We start from the raw sequence: 17809 nt of genomic DNA, 5'->3' as shown, positions 1-17809 counted from the left end.
ACTTTGCCCAGAGATAACATCAGTCGTATCAATCTGACCTTTGTATGAATATTTTTGCCTCAAGTAAGATAACGACCGTATAAAAGGAGTGAATGCATACATACATACACATAGGCTATAATGGTCTTTTTGTCTTCGTTTGTTGAATAAAAAGGCAGCTGTTATTTTAGCGCCGTTCTGCAATAGGACACTGCACTTACACAAGTTTACAATGACACAAATGTGCCATGCTTCACTGTTAGATCATCTTTGTCCATGGCAACTTCAATCCCACAATGCACCAGAACTCATACAGTGTGGCCACTCTACTTGCATTTGTGGGATTCAAACCCATAATTCCTGCACTCAGATTTGTGTTGATGGGTAGTGACTTCGTTATTTACTTATTACAGCAGGTCTCATTATATAATAGCAAAAGACGGTGTTGTGTGCAAACTTTTAACAGAGTTTGTAAAGGCAGCTTTTTCTAAATTCCCTCGTCCACTTTGCCTCCCAAACTCTTGTATTTGTGTTTACACTCTTTTCGATAAACAAGCATACAAACATCTGGCAGACTCGATCGCATCACCGTCGTTTGACGTGAGGCCGAGAGGGCTCGTCATCATCAGGTGACTTGAGACGCCACCCGACCCGTGACGTCGGCAGGCCCGCGCACAACCGCTACCGGTGGAAAGAAGATGGTGCACATCAAGGAATAGTGAGTACAAGTGCAGCTTTTATTTTTAAGTGATTGTGTCTTAACATCTGTAATCCACGCTGTGTTCACGTTCGGCGCGTTCCTTCCGTTTCGTTCTCGAATCACGATTTGCGGGGAAGGAGCGCGTGTGCGAGTGCGGGCGCGCTTCCGAGAAGTTCGGCAGACGCCGGCTCGCGCTTGAGGCCCTGCGTTAGCATGTAGCATTAGCGTGCTAGGCTAACAGCGCCCGTTCACTTTCGCTGGGACCGCGTTAGCGCCCCGCTACTGTTAGCCGTGTAGCTGTTAAGATTAAACGATTTACCTCAGACCGTAGATAGCGTAATTTTGATAAATCTGTGCACTTTATTGTTGCGGAAAACCACGACATGTTTATTATCACAGAAGATGCACATTTATATTAACAACTCGCGTTTTTGAAGGAGTTTAGGTCGTTTCTTACAGGTGAAACCGCTTATGAGAGTAAAACCGCTTGAAAGTTTGGCAACTGTTGATCGGAACATAGTTGGACATTTTCGATAATATCGTTATAATTTCGGAATCCTGGTGAATATCTTTCGTTTGGAGTAACACCTATATCTCATTTATTTAGTTATACGTGTTTACTGTTTAAGTAAGTTACACTATCCCTCTAGTTTTTCTTTTTGACATGTTGCAGACATCAGGTTGAGTTTGTCCATAACAATGATCTGAAAAAGTATTTAAAGTGTTAAACGATCTGCTTTGACATTACACGCTGCTTCGCCTTATTAACCGCTTAATCTAATTATATTCACTTGGTTATTTTTAGACTCTTTTAGACATTCACTGAAACATGCAACTTAAACATTATAGGTGACTCGAGGATGTATGTCCATTCTTCTGTCCGGTCAGGTGGTGTCTTTCTGTTTTCGTGGGATGTAGTTATCTGGTCAGCTTGTCATCTGTAGTTCAGAACATGACATGCATGAAAACAATAGAGATCTGATCTGAGATCAGATCCTGTCAAATGTATCTCTTTAGAACAGATCCATCTGTTTCCCTTCGTTTTGTTAATGATAGTTTTATGTCAAGGCTGTTGGGTTTGAATGCAAATGAAAGAAACCACTGTGCACTTAGAGTAACTTTAGGCAGCAATGCAACAGGTGTGCCTGTGTTGTCATAGTAACTATAATAGGGATGGCAGGACACCACAGTTCTTTTGTCTGATAGTGAAACTGCAGACATAAGTATCCGCACGTATAGATGATAATCTGATACCATCTTCACCCCTCTTATAAACAACAAAGCTTTTTAATTCTGTGTCTTACATTATGATTAAACTGTGAAAAAGATGAATATTCTACACCAACTTAAAGATGATTCAAACTGGTACTAGTGTGTTTTCAGGTTTTCATTTTCTTTTCACACCCATGATGACAGTGTAAATACAGCGTAAACTTCATATAAAGTGAAAACATGTTTATGTTGACCATAAACAGATGTGCAGTCACTTTAACAGCGAATGAGAGGCACCAGTAGATCTGAAACACTTATAGCTTTATGTCTTCAAATACATTTTATTGTACGTGTACAGTGTTATAGGCTTTTATTGTTTGTGGGATGGAGGTTGATTTTGCTACGGCCTTAGACTACACGGGGTTAAATACTCACTGTGGTCTCCGTGATATTGTTGCCAGTACGTTTGAGTAATGCAGTTAACTATGTAGAAAAAACACGTCGTGTTGTAAGATCTTAACATGTCTGAGTCACGGTGCGGTTTTCAGAGCATTTCATCCGCTTGAGGTTTCTCGGGGAGTTTTAGGTTTGTGGACATGTTGAGTAATACAGAAACGTCTTCCTTTGAGAATAGGTGTATCCCACCATTTTGACACGATTCGTCATTTGACAAATTAACAAAATCATTTAATGATGTCAGATTATCCTTCAACTATGTTATGTGTGTATATTGCCTGTTTTCTTGTTTTTTTTACAACAACCGCATAAAATCCCAAATTGGTCATCCACCGTCAGTGATATATCAATATTTACAGGGGAAGTTCACACAAAAATAAACTTTGTGTGATTTTGTAACTCAACCACATGACGTTTAACATGTTTGGAAAACTTCCGGCATCTTCGGAGCACAAATGAAGATGTTTAGGTGACATCCGAGGGGTTTCCAGGCCTCCTCATAGACATCATGGGGTCAGTTTTTGCCAAGGTCCAGAAAGTACTAAAGACAAAGCGACGAAAATATTTTTCTCACATAAAGCAAACCAAAATACTGACTTTAATCGACATATTCTCCTCTGTCTTGTCAGTCTATGGCTTGCGGTCTTCTTCAGTGTTGTACTTCCGCGTTGTGAGTCAGAACGCCGGCGTCCAATAGGGGCAAGCTCCATGCGACGTTCGGCGCATGCATCCAAGTGCTCTGGTCCAAGAAGAGGAAGAAGAAATACTCTCGTGAACGCACACCATATACTGACAGAGGAGAATATATCGATTAAAGTCCGTAATTTGGTTTGTTTTTTGCACATAAAGCATTCTCGTCGCTTCAAAAAAGCCACTATGAGCGGATGGACCAATTTAATGATGTCTTTAGTACTTTTCTGGACCTTGGCAAAAACTGACATCATGATGTCTATGAGGAGGTCTGGATATCTCTTGGATGTCACCGAAATATCTTCATTTATGTTCAGACGATGCCGGAAGGTTTCCAAACACGTTTAACATCATGTGGGTTAGTAAAAAATCACACAGTTGATTTTTGGTTGATCTTCCCCTTTAAGCCTATAAAGTGTGTTAAAGAAGAAAAAATACACTCTATGCCTTTATCTTTTTAAGTATATTTCACAGATTGTTTGTTTATAAATTGTCCTTTTATTTCCACATTTAGATTTGATGTTATTAATGGTGTCAGTGGTTGAATGTGGAGTTTTGATTTGTGTTGTAATTGTGTGTTTTCTCTTCTCTCAGTCGTGTGGTTTTGCCCTGCTCTGTGGAAGAAGTGAGTACTGTTTTTGTTTACTAATCATCAATATAATGATCTAATAATGATCATATAAAAGGGAGTGTTTTATACCATTTTGGCACACTGTGTATCTGATCGGAGAACCAGACGGATCATATTCCACATGTAAAACCCATCTGCCCTCAGGGAACAGTTGAATCTCATGCAGCATTGATGTTTACTTGATTGGCATTGCTTGATATTTTGGATTTGCGGCTGTGGTCATTCATAAGTACACAGCACACGCTCAACACACAACAAACTGCTTTTCTAAAGCATTCTTGCCGTCAGTCAAGACTTAAGTGGATGTCAATTGTATTGTATGTTAACGCATTCACATTACAGACAAATTGACACCTGTTTGAGTGCCGATATTTAATTTACATTAGATTGATAAAAAATATACTTCAGTACTGATGTCACATTTCATGAGATCAGATACAAAGCTGTTTATTTCCACATGCATAGGTGGGCAGTTGAAACATGTCAGGTTTGGTTTAGTTTTTAGTCGTTCAGAAAATGTGTCACATGTAAAAAGGGGAATAAAACCAGATTTGGGCCACGTTCGTGTGCAGTGTAAATTTACCCTAAATATCTTAATGAACATTAAACTATAAATATCTTGAAAGCCTAGATGAACTGTTCATATACACTGCACTTCTCGGTTTGCCTTCAGTAACGCTGGTTTTGCTGTAAGGCTTAGATCAGTCACACAATGCAAAGCTTTTGTCTTCATATCTGAAGTGCTGGAGGGGACGTACTGTAATTACACACGTTCTGTTAAAAACCCCAGAGACTAAATTGAGTGTGTCAAATCTATAGGGTCTTGTTTCTATGTGCGAGTTTAATTTAAACTGTTAGTAAGGGAACCGTTCGAGAGTGTGGCATATTTATTTTCAAGACAAAACATTATGATCTGTTTGAAATCATTGCTAATTTCACATCATGTCTTTCTGAATGAAACGGACTGTTCTGCTGGAAATAATGTAGGACATGAGTTGATTTTATCAGTCATGACTTGATTGTGGAAAGTAGGCTATGATATTATTAGTGGTAGTTTGCTGAAGGCGATCATCACTGCTGTTCAAATGTAGGTCTAGAGAAATCAAGAACACTTTATTAACTCAGTTGAGAGACAATTGTAAATTATACCTCAAATCAGAATGTCCTGATAGTTAATCTAAACAATGAATACATGAGCAGAAAAACCCTACTGCCTTTTCATTAGGACTGTACAGTGTTAATGGAATTCAATATCCTTGTTGACCCTCCGAAACCTCAAATCTCCAAGTCCAAATATTTGCAGAACCCAGTAAAAGAACATAAAGACTGATGAATTATTAAAGCAATAAGCCCCAAGAAGCCGTGGGTTACAGTGCATTTTATAACCGCTAAGGGGCGTTGTTAGGCACGATGCAACAATTTTATTGTTATAAAATGCACTGTAACCCACGGCTTCGCGGGGCTAATTGCTTTTATAAAACGGTTAATCCGTATGCATAGTAAAGTTTCATGAAATAAAACACAACAAATATTATGTAATTATTTTAATAGAAATATATTCTTCCGCCAAACAAAGTAGTTCCTCAGAAACAGGTGCGGCTGCCAAGCAACACAGACGCAGAACACAATGAAAAATGTGCCTAAAGACTGTGGTGTTTATCTATTAACATTAACATATATCTATTTTTATACATGAACATTGTTTTAAAGTCAATAAACATACGTGTAACAAAGTTCCATAAAAGGGACGAAGGAGACGGGAACCGGCGAACATAAACAAACTTTTAATTAATAAAATCAAACGTAAACACACATTACACAAACGTAACATTTCCGGGCCCGGTCCTCTCTCCTTCCACCCGGGTTCGGCACCACTGTAACAAAGTTCCATAAAAGGGAATGAAGGAGACGGGAACCGGCGAACATAAACTAACTTTTAATTAATAAATAACTCAAACGTAAATACCACACCATAAAATCCAGGCCTGTTCCTCTCTCACTGACAGTCCGATCGTTCGTCCTTTTATATGCTCCATAATCTCCTCCGTGATACGAGACCGTTGCACGTACAGCTGACGCTCGTAAACACTCACGCATCGGCTTCGCATCCAGACTCTCGTCCCGCCTACCTCACTACAATAACTTTTCCGGCACACCAGGACTGAAAACAACGAACAGAGCACATAGTCTGTTTATGAGTATTCACCTCATTTCTAGACTTTTTGATGTCTTCAATTTCTCTTTCATTAATTTCTGCGTGTCGTCTTTGTTATTGGTCTTATTTGTCTGTCATGTCAATCTCTTCACAAAATCGGACATTTTGACAATTATTTCGCTGTACGTAGCAAGAGTGGCGCAGTGATTCTAGGTAATGCGGTCAGCCGTTATATATCGGGTTATTTTATAACGGCTTAGATCTCCGCTCAACCAATCAGAATCAAGGACCAGAACTGACCGTTTTATTAAATGATTTATAACATTTTTAGCACAATATGCTTGAAGTTTGTCAAATTAATGATCTATTGAAAACCTAATACCTAACATTCTCATTTGATCATTTTTCATCACCTCCATTCACGTGCCAGTCTCCTAAAACATTGACTACACATAACTTTTTAAAATATTAAAATCATTTCTGTTACCAGCAAACCATTGCAACAAGTTAGTGATAACTTTGATATACTGTTCAGCACTAATGTTTGTAAAAAAAAAACAATACAACAAATATTGTTGTTGTTTAGACACACGAGTACTGTATCTAATGTAATAGGGTCAGATTTGATTCAGCTTTAGAGATGCTTCACGCAAACATTCGAGCTGATAAGACGTGTAACGTATGTTACATTTCAGAAGATCTTAAACATGTCTTGTGTTTTGCCTCAGTATCAGGTTGGCCAGCTGTTCTCTGTGGCTGAGGCCAGTAAGAATGAGACGGGTGGTGGCGAGGGCATTGAGGTGCTGAAGAACGAACCGTATGAGAAAGATGGAGAGAAGGGACAATACACACACAAAATCTATCACTTAAAGAGGTGAGTGAGCCAAAGCCGTTCTTCTTCGGTTTATTCTGCATGTCTCGGATTAGACTTCGCTCTTATTGTTAAACAATCAGGTGAATGTCTTTAAAAACCATTATAATGTTTATTGAAATATTTCACTATTCTCAAAGCGGTCGCAACTTTTCCTCTTAGTTCACAGCTGTAGTTCCTTTGCATTTTCTGTGTTTGTGTAGTAAAGTTCCAGGTTTCGTGAAGATGATCGCACCAGAGGGGGCTTTAGTTTTCCATGAAAAAGCCTGGAACGCTTATCCGTACTGCCGCACTAGTGAGTGGATCACGGACACGCTCATACTTCACAATCCATCATGTCACATTTTCTTACATGTGCATTAGACTATATGTAAGGCTTTTCATATTGTCACAATCACATACGTGTACACAACTGTGAGAGATGTTTTTATGTTTCATGAAGTTTGTGTCGTTTTGTTAAGAGCAAGGTCAGAAACAATCTCTCTGCAAGTACATAGACGCTAACAACGACTATCGCATTAAAAGTGTACAATCCCGTTTAACATGCGTTCATGGATTGCTTTGTTCTAATAAATATCAGTAATCTAAAAACATGAACTCAACAGATTTTGTTTCCTCAATTGGCTGTAGGAGACCATAAAGTCACTTTGTATTGGCTTCATGTATACAACTTTGCATTTAATACTTGAAATGTGCATACGCATGAAGATCCGTACAGTGTTTGCATATTTACTTGCAGTGTATTTGATATATTCCAATATTCGTAAATACATTTATACATCAAGTCCTTTGTGTACTTACGGCACATAAAATGGTCTGTTATTTTAGAGCTTGTGGAATCCGAATCTTCTGCATTCAGATACCTGAGTGTGCTTCAGGCTAGGGCTGCACGATTAATCGCGATTTTCTTTAAATATTGTGTAAATCCATCCGTCGATTGTAACTATGACGATTATGTGTTTGTCCGTGAAGCACGGCTCTTTGATCAGTAGTAAGTGCCGCCCCATCTGAAATCACTATGAGGTTTAGGTGCTTAAATTGTATTAAATTTTTTTAATGCAGTGGAGCGTCACTAAACTCCGCCCTCTCGTGGTTAGTTGTGGGTAACATCAGCCGTTAAGTGTACATGGATTCACACTTCGAATTTTCACCGGAAACAGTAGACCATCTGGGTACTGAGAATACCTATTTCAGCATACTATGATTTGGGACATACTTATTCTATGTTCGAATACTGTTTACGACAGATAGTATGCAGATTTGGACGCAGCAAACATTTTGTTTTGTACTTTTTGTGTGGCGCATATTTGGAGTTTCTGTCGGAGAGCGCCCTCTGGCTTTCCGACGGAGCAACATTTAACTGTACGTCACTGAAGAACTGCGCAAAAACAATGGTAGTAAATCGTCTAATTGTGTGCGGTTAATTAATGATTTATCATGCAGCCCTACTTCAGGCCTTATAACCTTGACTTGTTTGTATTGGTTTGTTTAATATTTAAAGTAGGAATGTTTTTATGTGTCACCTGATTATTTTTCTCTTTTATTTTTGCATGCCGCTCCATACCTCTTCAGTTGTCACTGTAAGTACAAAAACTAGCTGTCCTTGTGCTGTCTTTGACTTTATTTACACTAAACAACCACTGCATGACTTAAAGGTGTCATGAACTGGCCATTTTTATTATTTTATACTGTTGTTTGAGGTCTACTTATGACATTCACATGGTTTTTACTTTAAAAAAACATCAATCATCAAAATCAATAAGTTAAAGGTTATTTTCCACCCTGGTTTTAACGCTCAGTTTTAAGGGGCGGGCCCCATTGAAGACTTGGAAGTAAACGCCCAATGCTATTATTGGATAACAGTTCCAAAAGACAGCAGTGCTCCCTGTGATATACTTTTCTTTTTGACAAGCTACATGCTTAGTTAAAGCCTTCTGTAAACTTTGTAAGACACGTAGGTTACATATAAAACGATCTCTCTAGCAAAGCAATAGTGATGCATTGTAGGCTACATATGTTTTAACTCGTATAAGATACCGGTCAGATTCAATATTGACGGATTTCACAGCATTGTCTTTCTGCAAATCCAGAATTAACACGAGTCTTGTTTACAAAGGAATACATGGTGAAATGAAGCGAACAAACGCTCAATGTTTTACCCACGTGAGCTGGAACGTCTTAACAAAATAAACTAATAATAATTGAAAAAAGAAATATGTTGAATGTTTGCTGCTTGGTGGCTTTAAATAAAAATAACAGTGAAATAAATCTTTACTTTTGCACATATGACAGTGGCACAATGTCTAGAGTGCTAGAGCCCTTCGCTAAAGTGACGAATTGCCAGATCTTAACAGAAAAAATATGCAAATAAACACGAATACAAACCTAAAAATGTAAATTGTTTACATATATTATAAGACCCCAAAATCTCAAAATCTGCAACTCCCCAGATCAAAAAGCCTAAAGCATGAAAGGTCTTATTGATAAAGAAAATGGCAACACTGCAAAAGAGCATTGTGTGATGCAGCCTTCCGAGCACAAACACAACACGGCGCGTATCAGCGGTGCAGTTTAAACTGACGGACAAAACGATTATTTAGCCGAAAAATATGTTGCTATGGTTACCAGTTTGTCAATCATCACAAATGCGGGAGTGCGTACCATGTGTGGCTAAAGTCATTCGCGAACCAGTGGGCTGGGCTAGAGAAGTAGTCGTTGGTAGTCTTCTGTTGAGACTGTGTACACTCCAGGACCTGGCCTGGCGTCAATAAAAGTACCAAGGACGACTTTATTTCTTACACTAACAGGATGTTCGGTTGAATAGGAATACATTTTATATAACAAAAGCTCCGGTTCAAATTGATTTCTCAATTCATGACACCTTTAATGTACACTAAACAACCACTGCATGACTGTTTACTGTGAAGTGCCTGCAGTTTAAATGTGTTTTTTTTTTATGTCAGGAGTGTGACTACATACAGTGGCCCTAGAAAGTATTTGGACACTTGGTAGTTCATGATATTAACTGTAGACGTGTTCTTTTCATGTTTCACAACCTGAGGGGCATTTCAAACGCATGATCTGTTGCTATTTTGTTTGTGCTGTCGTTCTTTAAATATCATTTGCCTTTGTTTAGTTACGTGACCTTCACATGTTAAATGTGCTTATTTGTTTTTCTGGGAGCAGCATATCAGATATGTTCTCGTTCGGCACACAATAAATAACATTTCTTGGAATACATCAAGTTTACCTTCTGTCCTGTAGGAATATGTTCCTTTCAGCATGACAGCCGTTTTAAAACGTGGTTTGGAGCTCTGAAGTTGTTGTCAGACACACTCTCTCTCTCTCACCTCTCCTTTAGATCTGATATTTCTGCATTTCACACATTGCAGGTCAACAGAGTGATGTCAGTTTTCCTGTTTGTGATGAAGTTTCACGAATGTAAACATCTCGCTCTCTTTTCCCCAGAATGAATACATGAAAGATGACTTCATGATTAAAATCGAAACATGGCACAAACCTGACACGGGCTCATTAGAGAATGTGAGTAAGATGTTTGTCTTTTGTCATCCGAGCGTAATGTTTTGAACTGTAACCACACCAAACGAGCATTTTCACAAATGTAATTTTGTGGTGGTTGTCAGGTACACGAACTGGATCCCACCACGTGGAAGACTGTGGAGGTTGTGCACATTGATATAGCCGATCGCTCTCAAGTTGAACCTGGGGTGAGTTCACTTCACATCAGTCTGTGACATCATGAGGAATTCTTGCTTTGTTTAAGCGAGTCTTGAGCTCTGCTGAAATCTCTGCTAGTCATACAGTGATCAAGCTGATGTTGTTTCGCCGCACCTTATTTTAATTTGCATAACTCGGCCGTCTGATGCAAATACTTGAGGGCATGTTCACATTAGAGGCTTTGGTGACCCAAGTCTGACATCCAAGTCTGGTTTAATATGGCTGGCGTGGCAGTTTATTACTGCAACAAGTGATTGGGTATTTTGACATTATTATTTATTTGTTAATACATTGAAAACATGTTTCGTTCACTTTTAAGCATTGTCATAATTCGGCTGATCTAAAATATCTGTTGGGTCATTTGTTATTTCCTTCCACCTTTTGTGGAGCTCTTGGGTGCTGCTGTTATGTAAGACTACATTCGGATAATGTGACATTAGTGTATATGCACTGTTATATACACTAATATATAATTAGTCTATATATAACAGACCTACATTACTTGTGGTTCACTGGTTTACTTAAAAAGGCTTTTTATATCACGTTCATCTGCTACCAATGTCTAAGGACTCTCTGAACGCTCAATTCCACACGTTGTGTTTTGCGGCACATGCTGTTTAAGAGGGTCTTTTTGTTTAGCTTGGTGTTGTAGGTTTTGGTTGCTTCTATGAAATTTTGATCCTCGAGGTCAAACAGGTTATCCTCCGGTACTGTCCACCAGAAGACACGAACACGGTGTCAGATGTCTGCTTTGAATAAATCCAAATGCTCTTCTCCTGGGTTTCCATGTGACCTCATTCTGGCATTGTGCCGGGGAAATAAATACAGCAGTTTGACTGGTGCTCAGTACAGTAGTGTGTTGACTAGAAAGAATGCATCAATGGACGTTGAAAACACCCGTCTGTACATGTCGTGAGTGCTGTTCTCAGGCCTGGAGCACGTTTGTGCTTCGTACCTATAATGAGTTAAGTGGATCAGATCTGGTTGGGCTTAATCCCTTTTACCATATGTTCTCAGTACTCATCGCTGAGGTTCCAGAGATTAAAAGGTAGAGCGCGAATGTGTGCCCTATCTGAATTCACAGCCGTACAGCAAAACCTGACTCGTACAATGTTGTTCCTGTGTGTCTCAGGACTATAAACAGCATGAAGACCCTGAGATCTTTCATTCAGAGAAAACAGGCAGAGGACCTTTAGGACCAGACTGGAAGGTGAGAGGCCTCTTTTGTGCATCTTCAGACATAGTCAGTGTTCAATCCCTTTCCTTTTATAACCGTTTGTGTTGTGTGCCTGAACAGAAAGAGCTGTTGGCTAAACCGGACGTCCCACGTATGTGTGCGTACAAACTAGTCACTGTCAAGTTTAAGTGGTGGGGCCTTCAAACCAAAGTAGAAAACTTCATCCACAAGGTAAAAGAAAGGGACTCACTCCTGTTTCTGTTTGCATGATGCTGTCCAACAATGCTTTGCAATAACCTTGCTGAGTGGCCGTTTGTGTGTGTGCATTTCTACCTCGTGTAACCGCGTTTCCATTTGCAGCAAGAGAAAAGAATCTTCACCAACTTCCACCGTCAGCTCTTCTGTTGGATTGACAGCTGGGTGGAGCTCACCATGGAGGACATCCGCCGGATGGAGGAGGAGACACAGAGGGAGCTGGAAGAGGTCAGAACAACAATGTCTTGTGGAGTGTTTGAAAGAATTTAAATAAATGCATGTTAAGAATTTTATTCCAGCTTTCATTGGCGAACGCACTGTTACCCAAATTTTGATTGATTGACACTGACGCCATATTTAATTCGGTCGCCCACACAGCATTCTGTCATCGCACCGCACATAAATGTGTGCCGTTTCTGTGCCACTAGCAACACCAAATGGAACAGTATAATGATTGTTTTCCGGTGTTTTGAAAGTGACATTGTTTACATATTGTTTTTGCCGCACATTAAACTGGATTTAAGTCTCAAAGCAAACGTTCTAGCAACGGTGGTGATGTGCTGTTCAGAAAGCACTGCTGCGCAGGAATATATTCACACTAGACACATTCAGCCCAATGCATGCCCACACATCAATCTGACGTGAACATCTGGTTTGGTTTTACTGCGTAACGCTGGGCGTTTATATGTGGAATAAAACGTTTAGTACCTGTGATATTAGCACCAGGAGTCATTCTTGACTAAAGACCTCAAAACAGAAGTCAGTGGATTCTGGGCATTATTGAAAGGGTTACAGATTATAACCCAACAGCTATATTGGGTTTTTCCACCGGTCACTCCTGGCAGCCTGCTCATGTTCTCTGTTTTCAGTCGTGTTTGTGTTGAACGCGTCCCAGCTGAAGTGTATAGCGTTTGGCCCAGATTCTTTCCTCAGCTCGGTTAGTGCGACGATCCAACAGCGACGGCCCTTCCAAACTCAGACACGCTCTGCGATTGCTTTCAGTGCACGGCCAACAAAAACCACAATCTCTTCAGTGCCTGAGAAATATCGATCAATGCGCTCTCCTCCAGGTCCCGCAGGCGCGCTCGCTTATTACTTTTATTCTGAAGCTGCAGTTGGCCAAGAGCAATAAAGTGATTCCTAAGCAGTCAACCTATCAGTCATATTATAAGTTAAATCTTTCTTTAAACTGGTTCATCAACATCTGTTATTTCCTTCGGTGTAAAAGTTGGCGTTCATAAAAGGATCTGTAAGTAGTAAAACTTATATTTTAAAAAACTGTATTTTTGCACTGCTTCTATCCAGTTGCCAAGCAGAAAGTATGTTTTTGGACTAATACTTGACGAATCGCATTTACTTTGGCTTTGCTGCTCTTTACAAAGAGGTTCCAGGGTATACATATTTTTTTCAACCCTTTTATGGAAATGATGAATGTTTCCAATGATGATGTCAACATTAACCCATTCAGTTCCTCAGTGCTGTGCTTCACCCACCAATAATATATATTTTTTTCTACATTATAAAAATTTAGCTTGTTTCTGTTCCTGTTGATTTTGGACTGAAATACGTCCTGCATTTTTATAAGATTCACCGAAATATGTGTTTCCTGTTCTGTTATTGGCTGGTTTGATGTTTTCCAGGTGGACGCCAGCCAGTGATTAGGTTGCATTTAACCACATGTTCTGTTTCTAGATGCGTAAGAAGGGCTCCGTACGAGGAACGACCGCGGCCGAGGAGTAGCCGAAATCCTTTTAGTAACGCGTGACAGGTGGAGTGACTTTGTAAGTCTCGCCCGACGAGGGGTGTCCCTTTCGCCGTGCATTCTTTCTTTTCTCGTTCACTTTAACGCTCGCTGTCGCACACTCACCCATCTTCACTGTCTCTGTTCCAGCTAACCACAACTAACTAACCGTTCTCCCTCCAGCTGACGTCTGGATGAATGTAACCCGAGTTACAGTGTTAGTGGTTTCAGACCAACTCTTGGCTGAACCGCCCAATAGGGTTCGCTCCATCCAGAGGAAAATGGTGCCTCAACAGCGCAAATTAGAAACGGGTGTTTGTTGCTCCCTGAAACGGGCTCATCTGATGGATCTAATGGTTTTAGGCTGCAGTTGAAAGGTAAAAGAGCTTTTTTGGGCAGGGATAGACTGGCTCGCTGTTAAAAAGAAGCCCGGTGGCCAACGGCTGTTGATCTTTACTCCAAATTGGAGGCTGGCTGGGATGTTTTCAGTATCTGCTATATTTCCATCATACACCAGGGGTCTCCTTATTTTTCATTTAAATTGTGCTAGTTTGAAAATTCTGTCATTAACTTGTTCTCCCTCATGTTGTTCCAAACCCTGTATGACTTTCTTTTGTGGAACATGAGATGTTCTGCAGAGTTTTTGGATTGTTCTTTTCCATACAACAAAAGCATATTATGACCAGGGACTGTCAAGCTTGATAATAGTGGTCCTTATGACACAAGTCTTTTAAAGTCATGTGGTTGCTTGTGTGCAGAACAGTTTGGAAATAATTCCGATTAAATCACCTCCGCTTTGATGCATTTACAAATATGCTGTAGGCCTTTCAGGTTTCGCGTCGCCCTTTATGTTCCACGTTATATGTCAGATGGGTTTGATACGACATGAGGATGAGTAAAAAAGAACAATTTGTTCGAGTAAAGGTTTTTATATATTTTTGGTTTCGTTCCATGTGTCATGTATTGGATGTCATTCAAAGTCGTCAGAATCTTCTGTTCATCTTGCGACGTCTCTGTGGTTTATTGAAGCAGTTATGGACTTCTTTTATAGAATTATAGACTTGCTTCTCGAGAGGAATTCTGCGTCTATTGAGATTCAGAGAGGCGGAATGGAGCACAGCCGCTTCGGATTTGCTTGTTGTTCTCCCTCCCCCTGCACTTGGCTCCGCCGCGGAACGATCTGGAAGCGATGAGGCTCTCCTCCGACGGTCTTTCCAGGCGTCTCTGCCCAAATCTTTTTTCCCATCATTTCTCTCCATCGCCCCATTTGTTTCTTTGCTGTGTTCTTGGTTTCTAATCACCTTTTTTGTGTTTGTTGATTTTTCCAGAGCCTGTTTCTACTTTGTGCATGTGTGTTTCTGGACTCTTTGATTCGAGCGAGCATGCGTGTGTATGAAAAAATGAAAATGCTACAGTATCTGTTTACCAGTGTAACCAGGCACGACACAAGTTTCCAGCATCAATTGAAGCAAGGGTTTGGACCAGTGTGATGTAACCGCAGGTTGAGATCTCCAGCAGATAGTCAGCGAAAGGCCAATAAATTGTCTCGTGTTTGTGGCCTGTTAGAACAAAAACTCTGATTAAATGAATATTCGAGGTCAAATAGAAGTTGAGCTGTATTGAAAGCATCTGTGAACACAGACAATAATTTGACTCATCCCTCAGTTTCTTAAAACAATAGCATTTAGTCATGTTAGCATATAGTAATATTTTGTGTTCTTACAAACCGATGGACGATTCGGTTCCCAGATTCTGTTCATACAGTTTAGATGAGGATGCGTCTTATCTTTTTGGCACATGGTTAAGACCAAACCTGTGATTATGAAAGAGATTGTTTAAATAGATGCTGTGTCCTTTTCTGTCATGCCTGGTTTAGGAGATTTCAGAAGGATTGTTTTATGTAATTCATATTCCTTTATTTCAGAAATGAATGCACATGATAAAGTGAAAAGTATGACACATTGCTAAAAATAATTATTCTTGTTCTCTCAGCTTCGTAAATCCGGTCAGGTTCGAGGCACCAGTGCTGCTCACGAACAATGAGACAACTAAAGAATCCAACCACGACGACGCTTGACCAGACGTCACCGCATCCACAAACACCGGCCAGTGGGGGCGCCATCCTCCACAAGACTGAAGAATGACACAATGATCAGTGATATCGAACGAAACTCACGCTTGCCGCAGGGTGGAAAACGCTTCACGCTGGATGGGATTTTGCCTGTTTTCTAAACCATAGAGAGAATCTCAGGCAGGTTTATAAAACTGACTATTACCACTTTTTAATTTTAGAAATATTAGAGTATTTCTGAATGGTTGTGTTATTCTGTTTCTGAAAAAATTTGGCAGGCGTTGGACCAATTATTTGTCGTTATGTTTTTTATCTCTTTAGAATTGTTCGGATCTTAGTTTTTTTCTGTTCAGTCTTTTTCCCTAGAAAAGGCACTTTCAGTTTAAAGTTTGATTTGTACGTTTGCATTCGTTGTATCAGCATAGTCCTGCCTATCATGCTATTGTCATGCTATTGCACGGTTGGAAAATACAGGGGCTTTGCATGAGCTCAGGCATGTTAATGGCTGTTTTCGAGAAGGCCTCCATGTTCTCAAAAAGACCCTTCACATGACACAAAGCGCTCTCTCTCAGGACTCTTAAAAGGAACATGGTTTACCTTCCCAGAATCCAGACTAATTACCAGAGCCATTGCTGCTTATATAGAGCTGCTCTTAAACAGGTGAAGTGCTTTAATATCTACCTGTAACGCTCTCAGGGTTCCCACTCTTGCAAAACTTGGAAATTTCAGGGAACACTGGGATTTCCAGGCCTGAAAGTCATAGGGAATTTAAATTATTCTGTTCGTCGGAGTGCAATCTCTAGAAAACAAGTTTTAAAACGATTATCCAGCAACGTTAGTCATGAATGTGAAAAAGTAAGGGAACCCTGTGCTTTGCGCATGAATGTGTGCATAGATGCCTGTCAAAAAAAGACGACTTTAAAAATGCATTGAATGACGCTTGATCTGTAGATAATACTGTGTCATATCAGGTCAGAGTTAAGAGATTTGAATTTAACTTCTTCATCTCCCCGACCTGCACCAGCTCACATCAACCAGCCTATAAAACAAGAAATTGGCGTTTGCATTGGTCATGCCTGATGTTGAACCCAAAGCACAGGGCTGTTTTAACTTTATTAAAATGTTTCTGTTACCGGACTGTAAGCTTTTAAAGTGTACCAAATGAACGGTTCTTGGTTCTAGTTTTTGCTCCCCAGCAGTGGAAGAATTGTAATTTGATTCAGTTTTTATCGTATGTCGTGGCCAGTGCATTAGCAATTATTTGAAAGATTATGTAGGTTTATTTGGACGACTAAAGTTTGCACTGTTGGAGACAGACTGGTGCCTGATGTCTGTTTTAACATGCTTTTGCAATTCTGAATATCAGCAAAATCTCAGCGCATTGTGTTTAAAGTTAACATGGACTTGCACATTTGTGATATATTTAAGCCTTTCTATGTATGGCTTCTGAGACGTTCTTCGCACTCTGGGAGTTTTTTATGGAGTCTTTATCATTTCCCATTATAAGGTCCACAAATGTTCACTTAACATGTCGTATGATGTCAGGTTCTTTGACGCTAGCTCTGAAATCAATTTTTGTGAATCCAAGTTTGTTTTTATCAAAAATGTCATGTGTCCTGGGTCTTCTGTCAGTCAATGTTTTCATGTTATCACAATCATAATTGTTGAACAATCAGTGCACTGATGTCTGTGTTTACTTACACACGCATGTACAGAATACCGCCTCGAGTTTCAGACTGTATGGTTTACATTTGTATGCGTACATGACTTTTAGGATAGCAGGTCATGTGGATGGGCATGGGAGGATTCAGATACAATGAATGAGCACATATTGCAATGTAAACAACACAGAGAATCTACTGTTTTTCTTAGGAATTATGCGAAGCTTTTGTTTTTCTGAGAATCGGGAAATAGTGAATGTACAATGGTGGGATTTTCTTTCTTTGCAGCTTTTGAATTATAAAAGTTTAATGATTAACAGTACATCTAATAAATTTTGACACCTGTCGTACTTTTCTGCCTTTCTTTTGCCGTTTATTTTAACTGCGCTGTTACCAATTTACTATGAAACTTGAGGATTCATGTTTTACCTTGAAATGTTTTCTTTTCTCTGAGTGCAACAGGGACTAAGGA

At 39.7% G+C, this 17809-nt stretch overlaps 1 protein-coding gene across 2 annotated transcripts; it reads left to right on the top strand.

The window, feature by feature from the left end:
- Positions 1-640: 640 nt before the first annotated feature.
- Positions 641-17697, top strand: pitpnb (phosphatidylinositol transfer protein, beta). 2 transcript variants are annotated; one of them, XM_079449029.1, is made up of 12 exons: positions 641-697; positions 3632-3662; positions 6552-6697; positions 6898-6989; positions 8267-8274; positions 10163-10237; positions 10339-10422; positions 11565-11642; positions 11730-11840; positions 11970-12092; positions 13557-13645; positions 15598-17697. In XM_079449029.1, the coding sequence occupies exons 1-11, from the start codon at positions 678-680 to the stop codon at positions 13602-13604; spliced, it is 816 nt and encodes a 271-aa protein (XP_079305155.1). In that variant the 5' UTR covers positions 641-677; the 3' UTR covers positions 13605-13645; positions 15598-17697. The 2 variants fall into 2 exon arrangements, with proteins under 2 accessions (XP_079305155.1, XP_079305154.1); XM_079449028.1 differs by lacking the exon at positions 13557-13645 and having other exon boundaries at positions 15598-17686.
- Positions 17698-17809: the final 112 nt, after the last annotated feature.

Source organism: Barbatula barbatula, assembly GCF_947034865.1.
Source record: "Barbatula barbatula genome assembly, chromosome: 24".
NCBI lineage: Eukaryota > Metazoa > Chordata > Actinopteri > Cypriniformes > Nemacheilidae > Barbatula > Barbatula barbatula.
Note: the sequence above shows the minus strand (reverse complement) of the source record. Positions and strands in the feature narration are given on the sequence as shown.